General features: G+C 47.6%; 1 protein-coding gene across 2 annotated transcripts in view; it reads left to right on the top strand.

The window, feature by feature from the left end:
* Positions 1-21,358, top strand: part of NDUFA10 (NADH:ubiquinone oxidoreductase subunit A10) — a 67,145-nt gene that overhangs the window by 7,520 nt on the left and 38,267 nt on the right. For both annotated transcript variants that reach the window (XM_017875580.1, XM_017875579.1), the window contains exons 5-8: positions 2,909-3,030; positions 7,294-7,373; positions 14,131-14,185; positions 16,512-16,597. In XM_017875580.1, the coding sequence (XP_017731069.1) occupies positions 2,909-3,030; positions 7,294-7,373; positions 14,131-14,185; positions 16,512-16,597 (343 nt within the window). The remainder of the gene's footprint in view (positions 1-2,908; positions 3,031-7,293; positions 7,374-14,130; positions 14,186-16,511; positions 16,598-21,358) is intronic.

The raw sequence follows: 21,358 nt of genomic DNA, 5'->3' as shown, positions 1-21,358 counted from the left end.
GTGTCCTGGTGTTGCGGGTACTCCACCTGGGAGCCTGCCGCCCGCAACAGCACTGCAAGCCCTTGCTTCTGATAGGGGCTGATCCTCCCTGGGTCTGCTGAGCAGCGGGTCGGGTCACCAGCAGGTGTTTCTGCAGTGCCTGTGGAGTGCCAGGCTCTCTTAGGTGCTGGGGATGTGAATACAAAGAAACGTAAGACAAGGCTCCCACAGGCCTGAGGTTGGGGGCTGTTGAACCAGCGGAGATGGTTAATTGCAATCAAGTGTACTTAGCAGCTCCTGAGCATTACTCCTGGCTGCTCTGGGGGCACATAGGAGAAATGTGTAACCAGCTGGGAGATGGGATAGTGTCAGGGACAGCTGTTTTGACGAATGGCCTGTCATCTGTAGTGCAGCAGGAGTGAGGGAGGTGTGGGGATGGTGGAGAAGCCCGCGTGTGCCGCAGGCTGGTGGTGGTGTCCTGTAGTGAGGGCTGGGTGCTGGGGGAGAATGATGCTGGCTGAGGCTGCACAAGGAAGGAGCTGCGCCTTGGCGAGGTTGCCAGCTTCTGTCCTGAAACTAGTGAGGGACCACTGGAGGGTCTTTAGCATAGCAGAGGTGGTTAGATGTGAGTTTAAAATGGTTGCAGGCCTTCGTCTGAAGGATGCATTTGGTGAGGAGAGACGGAAGTGGAAGGAGCCTGTCTGGGAGGACATTGGGGTGGGACAGGCGTGCCCAGCAGGGAGGCTGCGCTGGGCAATGGGAGTTGCTGCTCAGGAGGGACACTGGGCAGGCCTGGGTGGGTGGCTTCCTGCGTGCACAGTGGGGAGTGGCGTGGACCTGCCCTGGCTGGTGGGCCGCTAAGGGGGAAGGACGCACAGGGGCAGTGGACCGAGGTGGCTTCATGTTTGGGTAGGTTGGATTCCTGAGTGTGAGGTTCCCATGGCAAGGTGGCAGGAGACACCTGTTGGCATCTGCTGAGTGTCTGCTGAAGTCTGAGGACTGCCCTGGGCTGGAGGTAGTCTGCAGGCGTTGGGGGTCCAGCACTGACCGTGGGCATGCTTATCTTGGGAAAGCCCAAGTAGTGATGGGTGAGGGCTGAGACCAGATCCTTGGGGGACCGTTTCTAGGGAGATGAGACCCCCCTGACGGATTGAAGCTGAATGATCAGAGGTGCACAGGAGGAAGCAGAGGGGATGTGGAGAGGGTTGGTTGTCGGTGTCAGCTGTGTTGTAACTGTGATGAGAACTGAGAAGTGACTGTCACGTTTCACCTTGTGGGGGCTGGTGACGTTAGCCAGAGTCGTTTCAGTGCTGGGCTGGGGGAAAGCAGATCATGTTGGCTAAAGGACAGGTGGCATAGGGCAAGGTGGGAACCACCTGAGAAGCGAGTGTATCAACAGGAGTAAGGGTGAGGGCGGGAAGGAAGGTGAGAGCAGAGACTCGATGAAGAGAGGTTTCACCTCAGCAGCAGGAGCGCCCAGCCTGCTACCGGCCCAGCAGTCAGGAAGCAGCCCGAGGCCCCGTGTGCGCTACCTGGCTGCGGGTTTGTGTCTCGATGCTCAGGTGAACGGTGCTCCACTGGCAGCCTCCGTCCTTCGCTTTGTCACCCCTCCTCCTGGGTGGTTTTTTTCTTTAGCTCATGCCGTCCCTGACCATGAGCCAAGGCCCATCCTGTGATCGCCTCTAGAGTAGGTCACTAGGAATACTCACTGGAACTTTTTTTAAAATTTAATTTTAATTTACCTTTTTAAATTTTTATTTATTTATTTTGAGACTAGGTTAGGAGACTGGCTGATGTTTGTAGTTTTGGTAGAGATGGGATTTCACCATGCTGCTCAGGCTGGTCCTGAACTCCTGGGCTCCAGCGATCTGTGCCCACCTCGGCCTCCCAAAGTGCCAGGATGACAGCCGTGAGCCACTGTGCTCACCCCATTTCCTCAAAATAACTGTCTTTCTGTGGACCCTAGCGTGGCTCTCTGTCACTTCTGGAAGGTTCCACATGTGAAAAGCTGCAGAGGGGATGGCTGCTCACCATGGCCTCTCCACATGCTCTGGCGTGCACTCGCTGCTGGCTGCCGGGAGGTCGGGTGTGCACGAGCACGTGCGGTGTAGAATGTTCTGAGGAGCGGCAGGGTTCCCTTGGGTGGCATGGGCCCTGCGGGTGCCATCTGGATTATGCATTCTGTGTAGTGATCACTTTAGGAAAATTATTCCTCAGCCTTAGCTGCTTTCAATTTCATTTTGTCACTAAATCAGACTCAGTAGATACTTCTCTGCAACTGATTATGCTTACTGGACCGGGATAAATGTAGCTTGATTTTCAGCTGAGTTATTTGAAAAATAAAGTGTTTAAAGCTGTTTTTTGTTTTCTAGAGAAGACCAGACTCTTGTATCTATTGTTACTATGAAGAAACATAGTAGCAGGTATACTGTATACCTGCAGGTGTACACTGCAGGTATATGGAATGTATTTCAGTTCAAAGATCACTGAACTGTGACCTCCATCTTGCGTGAACTACGCTTTGCCTCAGAAGCAAAAGTGACCCCTTAAATGTGGCTAAGATATGCTAAAGATCTGTCTTTTAGGATGATTAAGGTCACAGTTTAAATGCTGATATTTTACTTGTGTAAGTACCTTAATTTCTCTGGTCCTCAGATCTTTGGTTTGTAAATACAGTAGAGCCGAGAAGCCCTGTTTGCAGGGTTGTGGGCACCACAGCTGCTGTCTGCACATGCCCCGTGGCACTGGGAGCACAGTCACATGCCATGTGTGTGGTCAGTGCTTAGAACTGTGACTGAGCTAGGGTCTGTAGATTGCTGCTTGGCTCTGAGAATTGCACGTATGTTTGCCCTTTTATTCAGGAGGGAGCGTGTTTTAGAAACCTGTGTGGGGACTGGTAGGTGACGATGCCATTTCTCTTGTGTGCCAGGTGTGGACCACTACAACGAGGTGAAGAACGTCACCGCCTGCGATTACCTGCCCCCGCACCTGGTGATCTACATCGATGTGCCTGTTCCAGAGGTCCAGAGGAGGATTCAGAAGAAAGGAGATGTAATGCAGTTTGAAACCAAAGGCCAGGCGTCTCCATTTTTCATGTAGATCAGCACTAAAAGCCCTGTGTTCATAGCACGCTAATTCCCGCCAGTCCTCACTAGGCGGGGTGACACACACCTTGGTCCCACCTGAGAGAGGGCATCTGCAGGGGTGGAGGGGAGACCTCAGGGCTTGGCCTGGTGCCACTGCCTGAGGACCTGCTGCCCAGCAGTGTTCTGCGGTCCCACTGTGGCCCCGAGTCCTCTCAGCTGTTTAAACTTTGGAGACTGGGGGGCCTCCTGGCAGAGCATCCTCCATCCCTCTGTCAGAGCATCCTCCATCCCTCTGTCAGAGCATCCTCCATCCCTCTGTCAGAGCATCCTCCATCCCTCTGGCAGAGCATCCTCCATCCCTCTGGCAGAGCATCCTCCATCCCTCTGGCAGAGCATCCTCCATCCCTCTGGCAGAGCATCCTCCATCCCTCTGGCAGAGCATCCTCCATCCCTCTGGCAGAGCATCCTCCATCCCTCTGGCAGAGCATCCTCCATCCCTCTGGCAGAGCATCCTCCATCCCTCTGGCAGAGCATCCTCCATCCCTCTGGCAGAGCATCCTCCATCCCTCTGGCAGAGCATCCTCCATCCCTCTGGCAGAGCATCCTCCATCCCTCTGGCAGAGCATCCTCCATCCCTCTGGCAGAGCATCCTCCATCCCTCTGGCAGAGCATCCTCCATCCCTCTGGCAGAGCATCCTCCATCCCTCTGGCAGAGCATCCTCCATCCCTCTGGCAGAGCATCCTCCATCCCTCTGGCAGAGCATCCTCCATCCCTCTGTCAGAGCATCCTCCATCCCTCTGTCAGAGCATCCTCCATCCCTCTGTCAGAGCATCCTCCATCCCTCTGTCAGAGCATCCTCCATCCCTCTGTCAGAGCATCCTCCATCCCTCTGTCAGAGCATCCTCCATCCCTCTGTCAGAGCATCCTCCATCCCTCTGTCAGAGCATCCTCCATCCCTCTGTCAGAGCATCCTCCATCCCTCTGTCAGAGCGTCCTCCATCCCTCTGTCAGAGCGTCCTCCATCCCTCTGTCAGAGCGTCCTCCATCCCTCTGGCAGAGCGTCCTCCATCCCTCTGGCAGAGCGTCCTCCATCCCTCTGGCAGAGCGTCCTCCATCCCTCTGGCAGAGCGTCCTCCATCCCTCTGGCAGAGCGTCCTCCATCCCTCTGGCAGAGCGTCCTCCATCCCTCTGGCAGAGCGTCCTCCATCCCTCTGGCAGAGCGTCCTCCATCCCTCTGGCAGAGCGTCCTCCATCCCTCTGGCAGAGCGTCCTCCATCCCTCTGGCAGAGCGTCCTCCATCCCTCTGGCAGAGCGTCCTCCATCCCTCTGGCAGAGCGTCCTCCATCCCTCTGGCAGAGCGTCCTCCATCCCTCTGGCAGAGCGTCCTCCATCCCTCTGGCAGAGCGTCCTCCATCCCTCTGGCAGAGCGTCCTCCATCCCTCTGGCAGAGCGTCCTCCATCCCTCTGGCAGAGCGTCCTCCATCCCTCTGGCAGAGCGTCCTCCATCCCTCTGGCAGAGCGTCCTCCATCCCTCTGGCAGAGCGTCCTCCATCCCTCTGGCAGCGTCCTCCATCCCTCTGGCAGAGCGTCCTCCATCCCTCTGCCAGAGCGTCCTCCATCCCTCTGGCAGAGCGTCCTCCATCCCTCTGGCAGAGCGTCCTCCATCCCTCTGTCAGAGCGTCCTCCATCCCTCTGTCAGAGCACCCTCCATCCCTCTGCCACATACATTTCTGTTCTGTGATGAGGTTTTTGTGTCCTATCGTTTTCTTTCACATTGAAAGCAATTTCTAATATCCCTCATCACTTCCATCTATTTAACGCAAATCGTGCCTCTCCCCGGTTTTCTTACTGATTCCACAACAGTAGAGCAGTGATCTCCACACACATCCATTTACTCTCTGTAGTTTTCGTTGGATCTTAATTAGGTGGCCTGGAAAGAATGCCTTTCGAAGTGACCCTGAGGCTGTGGGTTGCTCTGTTGGCGGCTTGATGGAGGATCCAGAGATGAAACAAGGACTGTCTGTGCCCTGTGGCGAGTTCTTGTTTAATACTGTGTTATTTTTTCCTGGAGGAGAATGTGGTCTCCTTTTTGATACTGTGATGAACATGCAGGACTTCCTGCCTGTTCCTGGCTCTGGTGCCCATCCTCACTGCCGGAATTCTTGTAGGTGCTCAGGAAATACCTTTCTGGATGGTGTAAGGGCAACAGTAAAGCTCTGGTTATTTTTTGCTGCTCCTGAAAGATCCATGAGACTAACTTTCCTTCTCTCTGTTGCAACAGTAGAAACAACAAGACATCTGTGTATGCCTTTCTATTGCCACTCTGGACCTGTTATTGTTTAAGCATATGCTTTTAAGTATGTTGTATAGTTAGACTTCTAGGAACCTTCCATCAAGTGGCAAAAGGAGGAAACTGCAAGTTCAAAATGTTTGTTTCTCAATGGAATAACTGGACACCTTTGCTTATTATGCTGACATTTATTGAGAAAAACAAAGTCATATATTTAACATTCTCTAGGTAATTCTTTTGTTATCTAGGAAAACAGTATTTCAAAAATTATTCTGAGGTCTAAAGTAGAGCTGTCAACTTTTTAATTTTTCCAAGTAAAGTCTTTAATACTGTCACCAGCTAAAATTACCCCATTTTATAAAAGATGTCACATTATCAGTAAGTCTGTGTTCTTATTTTGATTTTTATTTCAATGCAGTCTGTGTCTCAGTATTGCAGCTTTTGGGAATAACTGATGGGAATATCCGAAAACCATTTCTAGATTGTAAGAAAACAGTCAATGTGATCAATAACTACATGTTTTATCAATTAACTTCAGGTCAGATTTCTGAGATGGTTGTGTTGTGTTGCATGTTATGGGCTTGTATTACACTAGAGTTTCTTTTATAATCAGCAAACATTTAATCTTATTCTACTTGGAACATAGCTAATGATAGAGATTTAGAATCATATCACCTCTTTTATACTTTTGTTAATTTCACTCATTCCTCTAATACAGAGCACCTCCTATATGCAAGGCACCTGTGCCAGGCGCCTTGGAGGCTGCAAAGGTGAACAAAGATGGTCTCTGCTCAGACACCAAGTTCTTATTGGAAAATAGAACTCCCAATTACAGTCTTTCCCCCTTTTGACAGAGCAGTGAAGTGCAACATTGCCTTTATCATCCTTTCCCTGTACCCCGTCTCATTAGTGGAATTAATTACGTGTTCAGTAAATATTCTTTGAATGATAGTGTTTTTCTTACTTTGAACAGCTTTAGTGAGGTATAATTCATGCTTCATAAAATTCACCCATTTTAAGGGTACGATGGAATGATTTTTGGTAAATTTACCAAGTTGTTGCTACTCTTGCCGTAATCCAGTTTTAGAATGTTTTCATCATTTTGTAAGTTGAAACAGCAGGCTTGTTCATTTCTTTCTTCCTTCCTCTCTCCTGTAAATGTTGATTGAGCATCCACTCTGTACCAGACCCTGGTGGTGCTGGGGACATATCAGTGAGCAGGGTGGGTGAGGTCCTCTCCGTGAGCTTGTGTGCTGATGGGGAGACCTACAGCAAACAAGGAGATACATAATAAATATGTCAAATAGAGGAAAATGACATGAAGAAAATGAAACAGGCTGAGAAGATAGTGTGAAACTGTAAGGAGTTTTACATTTTAAAACTTGCTACTCGTAATTGGATTTTCAAGTTTCTGAAATTGGCATAGCGCATTTCAGATGATGAGGGAGGTGAGAGCTGTAGAAAGTGGGAGGAGTGGTTGCGGGGAGATGGGTGAGCGATGAAGGTGGAGAGCAAGTTGGAGAGATGCAGGGAGAGTCAGGGGACAAGAAGAGGGTGTGTCGAGGACAGGCGGCGGCCAGATAGGCCGCTGCCCCCAATTTTTGGTGCTCTTTCTTTCCTACGCTCAGGCATGAGGCAGACGGGAAAGACAGGCGGTGCTGCTTGATAACAGGCTTCTTTCTTGCCCTAAGTACACATCTTAGAATGTGTGGAGAAAGTCACGCTGTGGGAGCACATGGGCAGGCTCAGGTGTTCACTCTCGTAGATGGAGAATGATTCTAGCTGATGTTGGGGCCCTTTGCTGTCACCCGACAGTCCCCACAGTGCCCGACGTGAGTGGTGAGAAAATAGTGCTCAGTGATTTGCATTTTATATATGCACAGGTCAAAGAAAATGAACTCTAAATGTTCTCTTTTGATTTTTCTGCTTTTGTTTAGCCACATGAAATGAAGATCACTTCTGCCTATCTGCAGGACATTGAGAATGCCTATAAGAAAACCTTCCTCCCTGAGATGAGGTGAGCCAAACGCACGACTGATTTACGGGACTAAAACTTCTTTGCCAGTCGTTTCTCAGGCTCCAGCAGCCTGGGCAGTGTTCTGTCTTATTTACTGCAGTGGATATTGTCTGAGATGTTTAATCTGATGTTTATAAATAAGAAAAACAGGAGACATTTCATTTTGATTTTTGTGGGGTTTATTGGTTGGTTTGTTTTGGTTTTCTTATCAATACTTTTGCTCTGCTATATGTCCGAAGTTTTTTGATGCTAGAAGTAAACCAAGCTCTATTCCATGACAGGTTTTACCATAGAGAACTTAAACGTATTTTTACTTCAGGTGTCAACTAAACATTCGTGTTTACCTAGAAGGATTGATTGGGAGTGTATTCATGGAGAAAATTCGTGAAAGATAACATTTTCTCTAGACGTTCTTCATTGATGTCCTTGAGAGATGTTTGGATTAGATGAAGGAAACACCACCAGACTGTCTTTCTTCCTTTTCCCCCTTTCTTTCTTTGTTGAAAGCACACGGAAAATGTGGTTTCGCTCGTCCTGTGGCTTGTCATTCTGTGCTTCTGGGGTATATTCGTGTGTAAGGAGTGTCTGCCACACTCACTCAAGTCCAGTTAAACTCAGATTGTTTGAATAATGCTTGAATTGAAGATTTTTATACTATTTCTCATACGTTTTAAAACCTAAGCCTCTTTTGGTGCCTAAAATCTCATGTTCTTGTTGTTTAAAACTTCAAAGTAACTGTGAAGTTGGAAATAAAGATATAGTAATTTTAGAAAAAAGTTTTATTTTTAAATTTGTTTTAGTTAAATACTGAGTATTTACAATGAACAACCTCAGAAGGTAATATTGTTAGACCGTAGGTAATTAATAAACAATAAAAAGTGAGTAAGAGAACTGTTTTATTTAGCGAGTTTTTTCTGTACCATAAGTATTAACGTTTATGTCATCTCTGCTTGTTTGTGGTGAGCGTTTCTTTCTTAGGTGGTAAGAAGACAGGGTGGCCTCTGGCTTCCTTTTAACCTGTTGTACTGCCCTATTTCCAAGGCCACAATACCAAGGGAAGTATCTAGAGCCAACGTGAATAAACAGCATAAACAGAGATAGTTGACCCTAGAGTTTCAGGCTCAAAAATTACTCTTGGAGATTTTCTGGCTTCAAAAACATCACTGGGAATGAGCTTTCTCATAAATTCTCAAATGGAATTTCTAGCTACAGCATCAGCAAAATAATGGCTGGTTTCAGCCTGCGCACAGGGCGAGAGTTTCTTTTGCTTTGCCACCCTCGTAGACTCGTTAAGCCTCAGGCATTTATTTCTTACCACTTGGGCTTGCTGTGCTTTTAGCTCTTGTTTTAGGAACAGATACAGTCTCTGTTCATTGTTAAGATAGATCTTACCTGACAGCTCAAGCCTATGGATTGATGGGAGCCAATTGATGTAGGGCTCGTTTGTCACACGTTGAAGAATGAGTACCAGATGTACTCTGTGCAGTATGCATTATTTTAAGTGTTGAATTGTAGACCAAGATCAAACTGCAGCTTTATGATGGACTTGGATCTTAGAAGTTTTCTCTTAGAAATTCACTATGAAATTTGGCTGAAACTATTTTATGTAAAATTTCAAGAAACTTATAACGAGTTGTATTTTAAAATGTATTGGCCATTAGTGTTTTAGAATTCAGGAGTTATTTCCCGACAAACAATATTAGGTTTCCTGGGCTTGTATATTTGAACCATCGTTTAGTTAAATACTGAATATTTTTATTGTTAGATCTTAGATTAGACCTTAGAAGGCAATATTGTTAGATCATAGGTAATTAATGAACAGTAAAATCAAAACTAAATAAGAGAACTGTTTTGTTTAGTTTTAATACTAGTGTTTGAAATAAAGCAGATCAACCTGACAAGATGATGGCTCCGTTCAAGTTCTGTGTCTCCTGTCTTCCTGTGAGCAGTTCCTCCTGTGTTAGCTGTTCTCTCTGTCACATGCTGATATATGGTGATGCTTCACTGTTTTTGTATGTGTTGCTTATGAATGCCTAAAGAGCATTGCAGCCTTTTCCAAAATATTTGTATTGTGGGATTTTAAGAGGCACAATGAGCTAACTCTCATAGGAATGTGTGTTTTCTGGCTTTGTCAATATTTATGACCCAGATCTTAGGCGTACATGTCTTTATCCTCATTACTTTAGTTACGAATGTGTTAATGAGTATGAGTATCTCTTAGTTGCACAAACATTTGGCCATTCCCTTGTTCAACATCTGTTAATTTACTCAGCTCCAACAATGCTAGCTCCCAGTGTCAGTGTTAGCTGAGAGACAGAGGTACTCAAGACAGGGTAGGGAAGGCCTTTCTGAAAAAGAATCATCTCCTCTGAGATTTCAGAGACAAGAAGAGAAGCACTGAGTGGCCAGCCTGACATGTGGCGAGTTTTGTAACTGTCCGTTGTTTCAGATTGTTCTAAGGTGGGTGAGGAGCTGGGGAGGCTCTGGAAGTATTGAAGTAACTTGCGGGTTCAGGAATACAGCCTGTGGCTCTCCTCAGCCCTGAGCAACCTGTAGGAATAGCCACCATTGAGGTGGCACGTGAACTGCCAGCCCAGTCCTTTGTGGGGTTTCCTCCAGATCTCTGACTCTACACTTGATACCTTATTTTAGGTCTCCTTTCACGAGGCAGTGGGAATGAGAAGCAGGTGTGACTGGACAGAGGCGGTTTTATTTGTCTGTTGCCGAGATTGTTAGCATGCTGAATCGAGGCACACAGAAGATAGAAAATGGGCTCTCCAGGTTGCTCTCAGCAGGTAGTTTGGGGTCTGGAGCTCATTGAGGGCAGGAGCCCTGTCTTCCCTACCTTCCGTACCCCACGCAGCACCTGGCTCCCGGTAGGGCTTCAGCTAATGTCTGTTCAGTTATGTGTGTGTAATGTACCTGTCACATCATCCTGATCTCTGCTGTCCACTCTTGTGCAACTATGTCAAATAGTTTGTGACCTTTCATATTGCTATGTGAGAACAAGTAATGTTTCTGTGCCAGCCCTGTTCATCGGGGACGCTTAAGACCTCTGTCTCCTATACGCTTCAGTTGAATATTCTCTTAGGTGACCTGCAGAGGGAATTACTCTCCTTTGGCACTTTGTGCCTTTCTCTTCGTGATAACAGTGAGTACTGTAGACCGTTCAGGAAGCAATACAGCAAGTCCTGTGATGAGCGGGACCTTTTGCTTGCCAGCCCTAATGGCAAATGCAGTAAGTTACTTTCCTCACTATGGATTTATTGTTCACTCTGCTTACAGTTTCTGACCATTTATGTTGATCTTAAGAGGGCTGTGAGGGATGCAGTGATCTTGTTGCAGTAAGAATCTGTTATCCAGTGAATTGTGTGTTACAGACTTGTGTGGAACAGATGTGTTACTGAGTGATTGTAGAGCTTGAAGACTTTTTTCTTTTTCCTACACTTTGGAAGTGATATGAGTCAGTAACGATGAGACTTAATAAAATACAAGCACTTTACCTATACCATGGAATGTGACTAACCAGTGGTCTGTTGAAGATGGTCAGCAGGGTAGGTGAAGTTTGGTACCATTGTAGGGGTCAGATGCTGATTTCGGTATGAGAATAAATAGCTTTTACATTCTTGGGAGTACTTATTTACCCTGTATGTTTACATCCTAAATGTGTGGAGGGTACCCTGGTATAAGGATGCCGTCTGCCTGTGCTCGGTTAGGCCCTGGGCTATGGAGGGTACCCTGGTATAAGGATGTTGTCTGCTTGTGCTCGGTTAGGCCCTGGGCTATGGAGGGTACCCTGGTATAAAGATGTTGTCTGCCTGTGCTCGGTTAGGCCCTGGGCTATGGAGGGTACCCTGGTATAAAGATGTTGTCTGCCTGTGCTCGGTTAGGCCCTGGGCTATGGAGGGTACCCTGGTATAAAGATGTTGTCTGCCTGTGCTCGGTTAGGCCCTGGGCTATGGAGGGTACCCTGGTATAAAGATGTTGTCTGCCTGTGCTCGGTTAGGCCCTGGGCTATGGAGGGTACCCTGGTATAAAGATGTTGTCTGCCTGTGCTCGGTTAGGCCCTGGGCTATGGAGGGTACCCTGGTATAAAGATGTTGTCTGCCTGTGCTCGGTTAGGCCCTGGGCTATGGAGGGTACCCTGGTATAAAGATGTTGTCTGCCTGTGCTCGGTTAGGCCCTGGGCTATGGAGGGTACCCTGGTATAAAGATGTTGTCTGCCTGTGCTCGGTTAGGCCCTGGGCTATGGAGGGTACCCTGGTATAAAGATGTTGTCTGCCTGTGCTCGGTTAGGCCCTGGGCTATGGAGGGTACCCTGGTATAAAGATGTTGTCTGCCTGTGCTCGGTTAGGCCCTGGGCTATGGAGGGTACCCTGGTATAAAGATGTTGTCTGCCTGTGCTCGGTTAGGCCCTGGGCTATGGAGGGTACCCTGGTATAAAGATGTTGTCTGCCTGTGCTCGGTTAGGCCCTGGGCTATGGAGGGTACCCTGGTATAAAGATGTTGTCTGCCTGTGCTCGGTTAGGCCCTGGGCTATGGAGGGTACCCTGGTATAAAGATGTTGTCTGCCTGTGCTCGGTTAGGCCCTGGGCTATGGAGGGTACCCTGGTATAAAGATGTTGTCTGCCTGTGCTCGGTTAGGCCCTGGGCTATGGAGGGTACCCTGGTATAAAGATGTTGTCTGCCTGTGCTCGGTTAGGCCCTGGGCTATGGAGGGTACCCTGGTATAAAGATGTTGTCTGCCTGTGCTCGGTTAGGCCCTGGGCTATGGAGGGTACCCTGGTATAAAGATGTTGTCTGCCTGTGCTCGGTTAGGCCCTGGGCTATGGAGGGTACCCTGGTATAAAGATGTTGTCTGCCTGTGCTCGGTTAGGCCCTGGGCTATGGAGGGTACCCTGGTATAAAGATGTTGTCTGCCTGTGCTCGGTTAGGCCCTGGGCTATGGAGGGTACCCTGGTATAAAGATGTTGTCTGCCTGTGCTCGGTTAGGCCCTGGGCTATGGAGGGTACCCTGGTATAAAGATGTTGTCTGCCTGTGCTCGGTTAGGCCCTGGGCTATGGAGGGTACCCTGGTATAAAGATGTTGTCTGCCTGTGCTCGGTTAGGCCCTGGGCTATGGAGGGTACCCTGGTATAAAGATGTTGTCTGCCTGTGCTCGGTTAGGCCCTGGGCTATGGAGGGTACCCTGGTATAAAGATGTTGTCTGCCTGTGCTCGGTTAGGCCCTGGGCTATGGAGGGTACCCTGGTATAAAGATGTTGTCTGCCTGTGCTCGGTTAGGCCCTGGGCTATGGAGGGTACCCTGGTATAAAGATGTTGTCTGCCTGTGCTCGGTTAGGCCCTGGGCTATGGAGGGTACCCTGGTATAAAGATGTTGTCTGCCTGTGCTCGGTTAGGCCCTGGGCTATGGAGGGTACCCTGGTATAAAGATGTTGTCTGCCTGTGCTCGGTTAGGCCCTGGGCTATGGAGGGTACCCTGGTATAAAGATGTTGTCTGCCTGTGCTCGGTTAGGCCCTGGGCTATGGAGGGTACCCTGGTATAAAGATGTTGTCTGCCTGTGCTCGGTTAGGCCCTGGGCTATGGAGGGTACCCTGGTATAAAGATGTTGTCTGCCTGTGCTCGGTTAGGCCCTGGGCTATGGAGGGTACCCTGGTATAAAGATGCCGTCTGCCTGTGCTCGGTTAGGCCCTGGGCTATGGAGGGTACCCTGGTATAAAGATGCCGTCTGCCTGTGCTCGGTTAGGCCCTGGGCTATGTTGTCCTTTCCTGCAACTGGCACCTAAATGAGATGTCCCTTGTTTATACTGGGCAGATGATGTGTGGGACACAGTAGCCCCTTGACACTATGCTGGAAGGTGCTTCCAGCATTCTGCCGTTGTGGGCACTCCATTGAGCCTCCTGGTGCGGCCTGTCTGCTGTCCCGGCCTGTCTGCTGGTCCGGCCTGTCTGCCAGCCTCTCTGGCCAGGATTGGGACTGCATAGGCTTCCTCTGGGTGGTCTGGAGATGATGGCAGGGGCGGCGTCTTCATTTGGTGAGGGATGGACATGCTCACCTGCTGCTTTTCAGTCATTCCCGGGCTGGACAGCCAGGTCTCTGCATGGTCAGTGTAGGCATGGGGGAAGCGGGCATGGTGAACTGCTGCTCCCTTCCTTCTAGGACCTGGTGCTAAATTCTCAGTGGCCGGACTAAAGACCAAGGATGAAGGTAACTGAGTTGCTGCTACCCTGTTGTAGTTTGGCTGAAACAGGTTACTTTGAGGGTTTCATTTGTCTCGTAAATTCTAAATCCTAGTAGCTCAATTAACCTGTGTCCCACATTGCCAGTTTTGTGCCCTCTGTGCCTGTCCTCGGTTAGGCCCTGGGCTTCGTTGTCCTTCCCTGCAGCGGGCACTGCATTTGGCGATGGTATGTGCAGCTGCCGACGTGGCTCATGTACCTTGTTCCTGTGGACAGTGGTGGCTGTGGTCTGTCACGCCCTTGGCTTGGGGGCAGTGTAGTCAGGAGAAGGGAAACGAGGAAATGGACCTGCTGTTGTCACTGTCAAGCCAGCCATGAGCACATTCTAGCTTCTTTCTACATGTCCTCCTGAACCAGTCAAGCTCTAATGCGCCCTCACCTGCCCAGCATGGCGCCCAGTGCAGAGAATGTGAGGTTTCAAATTCGAGCAGGAGACTTTAGTGGTTTGTATTCATTCGCACATGTAATTTCAGCTTGGAAAAGTGTACATTGAATTTCAACATGTTTTTTCTTACAGTGAAAAATGTGAGATTTTACAGTATTCTGCAAGGGAAGCTGAAGATTCAACAAGGGTAAGGACATGGCTGAACAGTTGAAAGTTGTTTCTACGTTTGATTCATGTGTAAGGTTCTTGCGAATCAGATCGTCAGTTAGATTCCCAGGGGCCTTAACAAACGTCAGTGTTTTATCACCTAAAAGCAGTGCCGGTCAGATCCGTCACCACACTCCCCTGGCCATGAGGTTTTGATATTCTTTTAAGTAATTCAGTTTCTATGATCTGAAGATTATAGAGGCCATGGAATCATGGGCCATCCACTCCACCATTTTTATTAAAGAGATGGAGAATTGAAAGTTGGATTAGTGGCCAGGCATGGTGGCTCAAGCCTGTAATCCCAGCACTTTGGGAGGCCGAGACGGGCGGATCATGAGGTCAGAAGATCGAGACCACCCTGGCTAACACGGTGAAACCCCGTCTCTACTAAAAAATACAAAAAACTAGCCGGGCGAGGTGGCGGGCGCCTGTAGTCCCAGCTACTCGGGAGGCTGAGGCAGGAGAATGGCGTCAACCCGGGAGGCGGAGCTTGCAGTGAGCTGAGATCCGGCCACTGCACTCCAGCCCGGGCGACAGAGCGAGACTCCGTCTCAAAAAAAAAAAAAAAAAAAAAAGTTGGATTAGGTAATGGGAAAGATTTACATGTAAAGATAACAGTTTTCCCTAAATTAGTGTATTTTGTGAAAGTCTAATAAATCTTGGTGTAGTTTTCAGGGAACTTTTTGAATAATAGCCAGACAAACATTAAAACGTCTGAAGAAGAGTAACGAAAGCACATTTGCCCTCTCACATATAAAAACAAACTATATGATTATAGTAAGGAGAGCATTGTGGTGTTAATGCAAGAATTAATAAAGAGCCTAATGGAACAAAACAAGAGTCCAGAAACACATATGCACCTGTGTGTATCTTCAGTTTGGCAAAGTTAGTTCCTTAAAGGATAATTACAGAAATGGAAGTAGAGGAAAATTGTTTCTTAAATGGTACTGAGGCAATTGAACATACATTTGTTAAAAAAGAAGTTTTTTATTTTGTATTTTATATATTAAGCATAAATTACTAAAAACAAAACAAGGTGTAACAATTCTAGAAGAAAATACACATTTTAGGATCTGGTCTTGAAGTGTGAGTGGCATCCGTGTCACAGAGAAGCTTTGCATAGTTGGCTGCTGGGATGACAAGCACGCTTCATTTGCCTCAGCATTGGGAGGATGAGAAGAGGGAGGTTCACTGAGCTTTTCTGCACAGAGAGGCGCATTCTCCTTACAGAGGGAAGCCCTACATTCTCGCCCAGGCTCTCCTACTACCAGTTGTAAAGTTCTTTTGAGACCTTGGTTTATTCTACTCAGATTGATGAAATTACATTTCATTTTCTCCTCGGCCTTCTATTTCTGTTTTTAGAGTATTTATATACCTTTGCGAGACTGTTTAGGTGGCATGTATCTTAGCAGAAGAATAGTACATTTTGTCTCTTACACTATGTTATTTGAGTTCGTTTTTGAATCTACTCAAATTCTCGAAACTAAAGAGGGTTCCTAAGTTTGGCCTGTTTTGAGGAAAGAATGCTTATGGAAGGATTACTCCTCTGGAAGGTCAGACTGTGCAGACAGCCAGCCTTGGGGCCAGGCACCTGGATCATTAGGTCTCTCTAGGAAATGGGTTTATATCTTATTCTTTTGTCATTTTGAGAGGCTAGGTTTTTGCCTTTTAGAATGAACTTACTTGGGAAGAAATGAGTAGCCTGTCCTTGAAGGCTGATCTTTCTCCCCTAGTCTTGAGTGTTCTCGCCTGTCCTTTTTCTCCCAGCCTGCAGGGTAATGTCTGTAGTACTTGCTGATCCCTGAGTGTTAGCTAGGGATCATAGCTATGCAACACTCAACCCCACCATCTCATTAAAGGTCAGCCAGCTTCACTTTCATTCTGTTAAGGTGTGATTCTTCCTGCTAGATATTCATAGCTTACAATGTATTAAAATGTTACCTCTTGGCCAGGCATGGTGGCTCATGTCTGTAATCCCAGCACTTTGGGAGGCTGAGGCAGGAGGATCACTTGAGCCCAGGATTTAGAGACCAGCCTGGGCAACATGGCGAGACCCCATCTCTACTAAGAATACAAACATTAGCTAGGTGTGTTGCCGGGCGCCTGTAGTCCCAGCAACTCGGGAGGCGGAGGTGCTCAGGTGGGAGGATTGCTTGAGCCCAGGAGGCCACGGCTGCAGTGTGCTGTGATTGTACCATTACTTTCCCACCTGGATGACAGAGCCAGACCCTGTCTCAAAAACAAGCTACTTCATTTACATTTCTAAAATGGGGTTCTCTGTTTAACCTGAATTTTTCCTGTCTTAGGTGGTAGAGGACATTGAATACCTTAAGTTCGAGAAAGGGCCGTGGCTCCAGCAGGACGATCGCTCTTTACACCACCTGCGATTACTGTAAGTGCATCTGTGTGGGGGCTGCTGCACGTGTGGGGTCTACTTGCATAATGGGGAAACTTAGGGAAGTTTGAAGTAATTACGTTTCAAGTTAGGTGTTAGCACGACCAACCAATGCTTAGATGCATTTTCTCTTCCAAACAGCTCCTGAACCCCCTGGTCTGATACTTAATTTATTGAGTGCCATTATTAATTTAACAGGCATTTTGCTTCCGCTATGTGCAACACCATTCCAGATTTAAGGGATTTAAGTGTCAGATAAAATTCTTGATGTCTTTGAAAATGTGTTTTAGTGGGGGAGACAGAGTAAACAAATAGATGAAGCTGTCAGGTCACGAAGGCCAGGGAGAGAAGTAACCCGGAGTAACAGGGTGGGGAGTAGCTAGGGGTGGCAAAGGGCCTCTCTCAGGACAAGGCCTAAGTGAGGCCAGGATTGGGTCCTGTGGGCTGTGAGGTGAGCAAAGGGCAGGGGCTCGGCAGGTGCAGAGGCTCTGAGGCAGGAGTGTGGTGGGAAGGTGCACCCAGCAGCCAAGCCAGTGTGGCTGGAACAAGTGGGGGGAGGGGAGGCCACGGCGGAAGGCGGGTAGGTCATGGTGCATTTGGTGGGTTTTTATCTGATGAGATGAGATGCCATTTGGGGGTTTGAAGCAGAGGAGTAACACGATGTGACTTATATCCGTTCAGCTATTGTGTGGATTCTTTGGTATCTATTAAATGAAAACAAAAACTGTACCAATTCGGTAAGTTGGAAAAAAAGCTGTCTTCATCTGCGTCACTCTATTGAAACTGCTCCTGCCAAGAAGACGGCCTCGCAGTTCCAGATGCAGCAGACCCTTGTCTGTCTTCATGCTGCTCCCTGGCCCTGGAAGCAGTGCCGCTGCCCCTCGTCTCTACTCCCTTCTCCTGGTTCCATGCCCCCCGACACCCTCAGTCTGTCACTCCTCCACCAGCCACTGCCCTCTGGGGCTGGGCTCTCCTTTTGTGGTTCCTTCTGCCTGCCACTGGGCTCTGGCAGGCACAGTGACCCGGGCAGCGTCTTGTCCGTTGACTTCGATTTCTTGAGGACGTACCTAGTCACACGGCTGTGGATAGCATGGATACCACTGTAGGTCCTAGCCCAGACCTTTCCCCTGCACACCCCGCAAATGTCCCCCAGGTGCCTCTTGCAGTGTGTCTGTGCACTGGCCTTCCCACCAGTGATCCCCCAGCTCTGCCTTTTCTGTCCTGGCTGGTGCTGGCTGCCTGGGAATCTTACCCTGCTTGGGTCTCTCCTCTACCACCCGCCCCAGCTGCTGCTCATCACTGCAACGCCCAGTGCCTGGCACAGGCCTCATATCCAGCGTGCACTCAGGAGATGCATCTGGAACGAGTGACTTTGATTTCTGTGTTCTTGGCCCTGTGATGCTGGTGTTCTTAGGCCATTGGTGCTTCCTTTCTTTTTCTGCCTGATGGGGTGTGAGGGATACAGTGGTCTCCTAGGATGACCAGAGGGATAGCTGGCTCATTGTACATGTCACTACAAGTTCACTGATCAAAATGCAAACAGAATGTGTGATAAGTCTACTTCTGGCCAGGCAGGGTTCACGTCTGTAAATCCAGCATGTTGGGAAGCTCAAGCGGGAGGATTGCTAGAGCCCTGGAGTTTGAGACCAGCCCGGGCAATATAGCGAGACCCCATTTCTACAAACAATTTAAAAATTATCTGGGTGTGGTGGTGGTGCATACCTGTGGTATGCTACTTGGAGGCTAATGTGGGAGGGTCACTTGAACCTGGGAGGTTGAGGCTGTGATGAGCTGTGTTCACGCCACTGTGCTCCAGCTTGGGCGACAGAGACCTTGTCTCTCAAAAGAAGTTTACTTCTGTTTGATGTTTTTAGTACAGCATTAATAAGCAAAAAATGGATTTACATTAAAAAAAAAAAAAAAAACTAGTCATTCTACTTAGTTTGTTAATTCCTGCCACACTGTTAAAATAGTATTTGCAAAATCAGGTTTCTAGTTAGTGGAATGGATACCGAAGGGTGAGTGAGGTAGGCATACTGTGGGGTCCTCATGTCAGACTGAGGAGACAGGAAGAGTCAGGTCAGCCCTTAGCTGGCTGTGTGACTTGGGACAAGTTACTTTATCTGCCTGTGCCTCCATTTGTAAGATTATGGCAGTGAACTAGAGTGCCAGGCTGTATGTATCGAAGGAAGAAACAAATATAAATTTCATATATTCCATATATTCACTACTGTATAAAATGATATTAATCTAAAAGTAGCTTACTGAAATGATTGGCTCTAGAAAGTCTTTTTAAAGCAATCTAGCAAATCTTCCATTAGAAAGTAAAACAACAAAACCTGCTTTTTTTTTTTTTTTTTTTTTTTTTTTTTGAGTTGGAGTTTTGCTCTTGTTGCCCAGACTGGAGTGCGGTGGTGCGATCTCAGCTCACTGCAACCTCCGCCTCCTGGATTCAAGCGATTCTTCTGCCTCAGCCTCCTGAATAGATGGGATTATAGGCATGCGCCACCACACCCGGCTAATTTTTTGTGTTTTCAGTAGAGACGGGATTTCGCCGTGTTGGGCAGACTGGTTTCAAACTCCTGACCTCAGGTGATCCGCCCGCCTCGGCCTCCGAAAGTGCTGGGGTTACAGGCATGAGCCACTGCACCAGCCTTCCTTGTCTTTCTGAGCCATTACTAGGAGATGGAATTAAAGCACAAAGCACTGCTTTTGGCCTCTGAATCAATATTCTGCCTCCTGGAGACAATGGCCAGAGGTTACAGTGCCTGCTCCACGTGGACAACACGTCTCAGCCTGAGGGCCGTGAGTCCGCTGATTGATGGGGCGACTGACCAGAAATGAGAGGGGTCCTCTGAGATGTCTGAATGTAGAAGTTTCTCCGAGTCATTAAAGTCAGCTGATCATTCCCTGTGCAGCCGTTTTTGTTGCAAAGTCAGTGTGTGCTTTGCTGTGAACTGTGGCAAGGGCCATCAAACATTGGTTCATTCCGAGTAATTTTAACTTAAGGACAGAGATATGTAGGTGATGGAGACCAAGAGGGGAAAATAAAAGTATATTTCTGAAAAGAAAATGATTGTTGCGATACCAGAGACTCACCATTTCATAACCAGGTCAGACGGATCCCTTGAGAGGAACTCAGCCAGTCACCTGTCGCTGTGCCCCTGGGCAAGGGGCCTAACCTCTCTGAGCCTCTGTCTGCTTCTTGTAAAGCAGAGAGAAAATAGAAGCTACCTTAAAGGACTGTTGTGGGGATTCAATGTGCGAATAATTTGAAAGGCTCAGAACAATGTATATCATAAACACTAAAGTTGTAGAGACTATGTTATACTGTTTGTGGTATGTTGTTACAGTCTGATTGTAGATTCATTATGTGCTTACATTTCTCCGTTGATGTTTTTGTTCTTTAATCCTAAGCTTGTTTTTTTTTTGTTTTTCTGATCTCAGAAATGATTTATATTATCCTCAATTCACGCATTATGGAAGTCTACAGTGAAGTTGAAACCACATGCTAAGGACAACCATGATGAAGATGCTATTCATATTTTTTTCTGTGCATGCGCCAGTGCAGTTTAGTGTTTTATTGTTGTAATCCAGATTCCCAGTGTGCCCCGCCCCTTGGTGGGAGAGCTGACCTGAGTGATGTGCCCCCCAGCCTTGCAGGGTTCAGCACCACGGGGCTTAGCACTGCCTTGTATATGTAGTTCTGTGTTGCTTAACAACAGGGATATGTCCTAAGAAAGGCGTCATTAGGCGATTTCATCGTCGTGAAAACATCGTAGTGTGTATTTACACAAGCCTAGGTGCTGTAGCCTGCCCACCTAGGCGGTATGGCGGAGCCTGTTACTCCTAGACTACAAACCTGTGCAGCGTGGTACAGTACTGAACACTGTCGCCAGTTGTGACACAGTGGTGTTTGTGTATCTAAACATAAAAAATAAAATAGTGTAAGAGATAAAAATGGTCCACCTGCGTAGGGCAGGCACCGTGAGTGGAGCTGGCGGGACTGGCAGTTGCTCTGGGTAAGTCAGTGAATGAGTGCTGGGTGAATGTGAAGGTCTAGGACGTGACCGTACACTACGGTAGACTTTGTAAACAATGTACAATTAGGCTACTTTAAATTAAAACATAAAAGGTTTTTTCTTCAAAAAACATAATAAAAGGTTTTTTCTTCAGTAAGAGATTAACCTTCACTTACTATAACTTTCTTTATAAACTTAAATTTTTTTTTCTTTCTATCCTTATTCTAGAAGTATTTTCTGATTTTAAAATTACTTTTTACTTTTTAAACTTTTGTTGTTGTTGTTTATTAAGATACAAACACAGTGGCCTAGGCCTACACGGGGTTGGGAGCATCCACACCTGTCTCACTGGAAGGCCTTCACGGGCAGTAACACACATGGAGCCTCCCCTCCTGTGACAATGATGCCTTCTTCTGGATGCCTCCTGAAGGACCTGCCTGAGGCTGTTTTACAGTTACTTTTTTAAATAAGTAAGATGAGTACTTTAAAAATCACGATAAAATGTCTAGTATAGTAAATAACCTAAACCAGTAACATGGCCACTGATGAGAATATCAGGTATTCTTTACTCTACATAATTGTGTGTGCTGAACTCTTCCACGACTGGCGGTGCAGTAGGTTTGTTTATACCACATCACTGCAAATATGGGAGTCACGCGTTGAGCCATGGCACTGTGACAGCTGCTGTGATAGGAAGTGTTCAGCTCCGTTAGAGTCTTGTAGGACCACGTTGTAT

This window comes from Rhinopithecus bieti, unplaced genomic scaffold (genome assembly GCF_001698545.2).
Source record: "Rhinopithecus bieti isolate Rb0 unplaced genomic scaffold, ASM169854v2 scaffold_7884, whole genome shotgun sequence".
Classification (NCBI taxonomy): Eukaryota; Metazoa; Chordata; class Mammalia; order Primates; family Cercopithecidae; genus Rhinopithecus; species Rhinopithecus bieti.
Note: the sequence above shows the minus strand (reverse complement) of the source record. Positions and strands in the feature narration are given on the sequence as shown.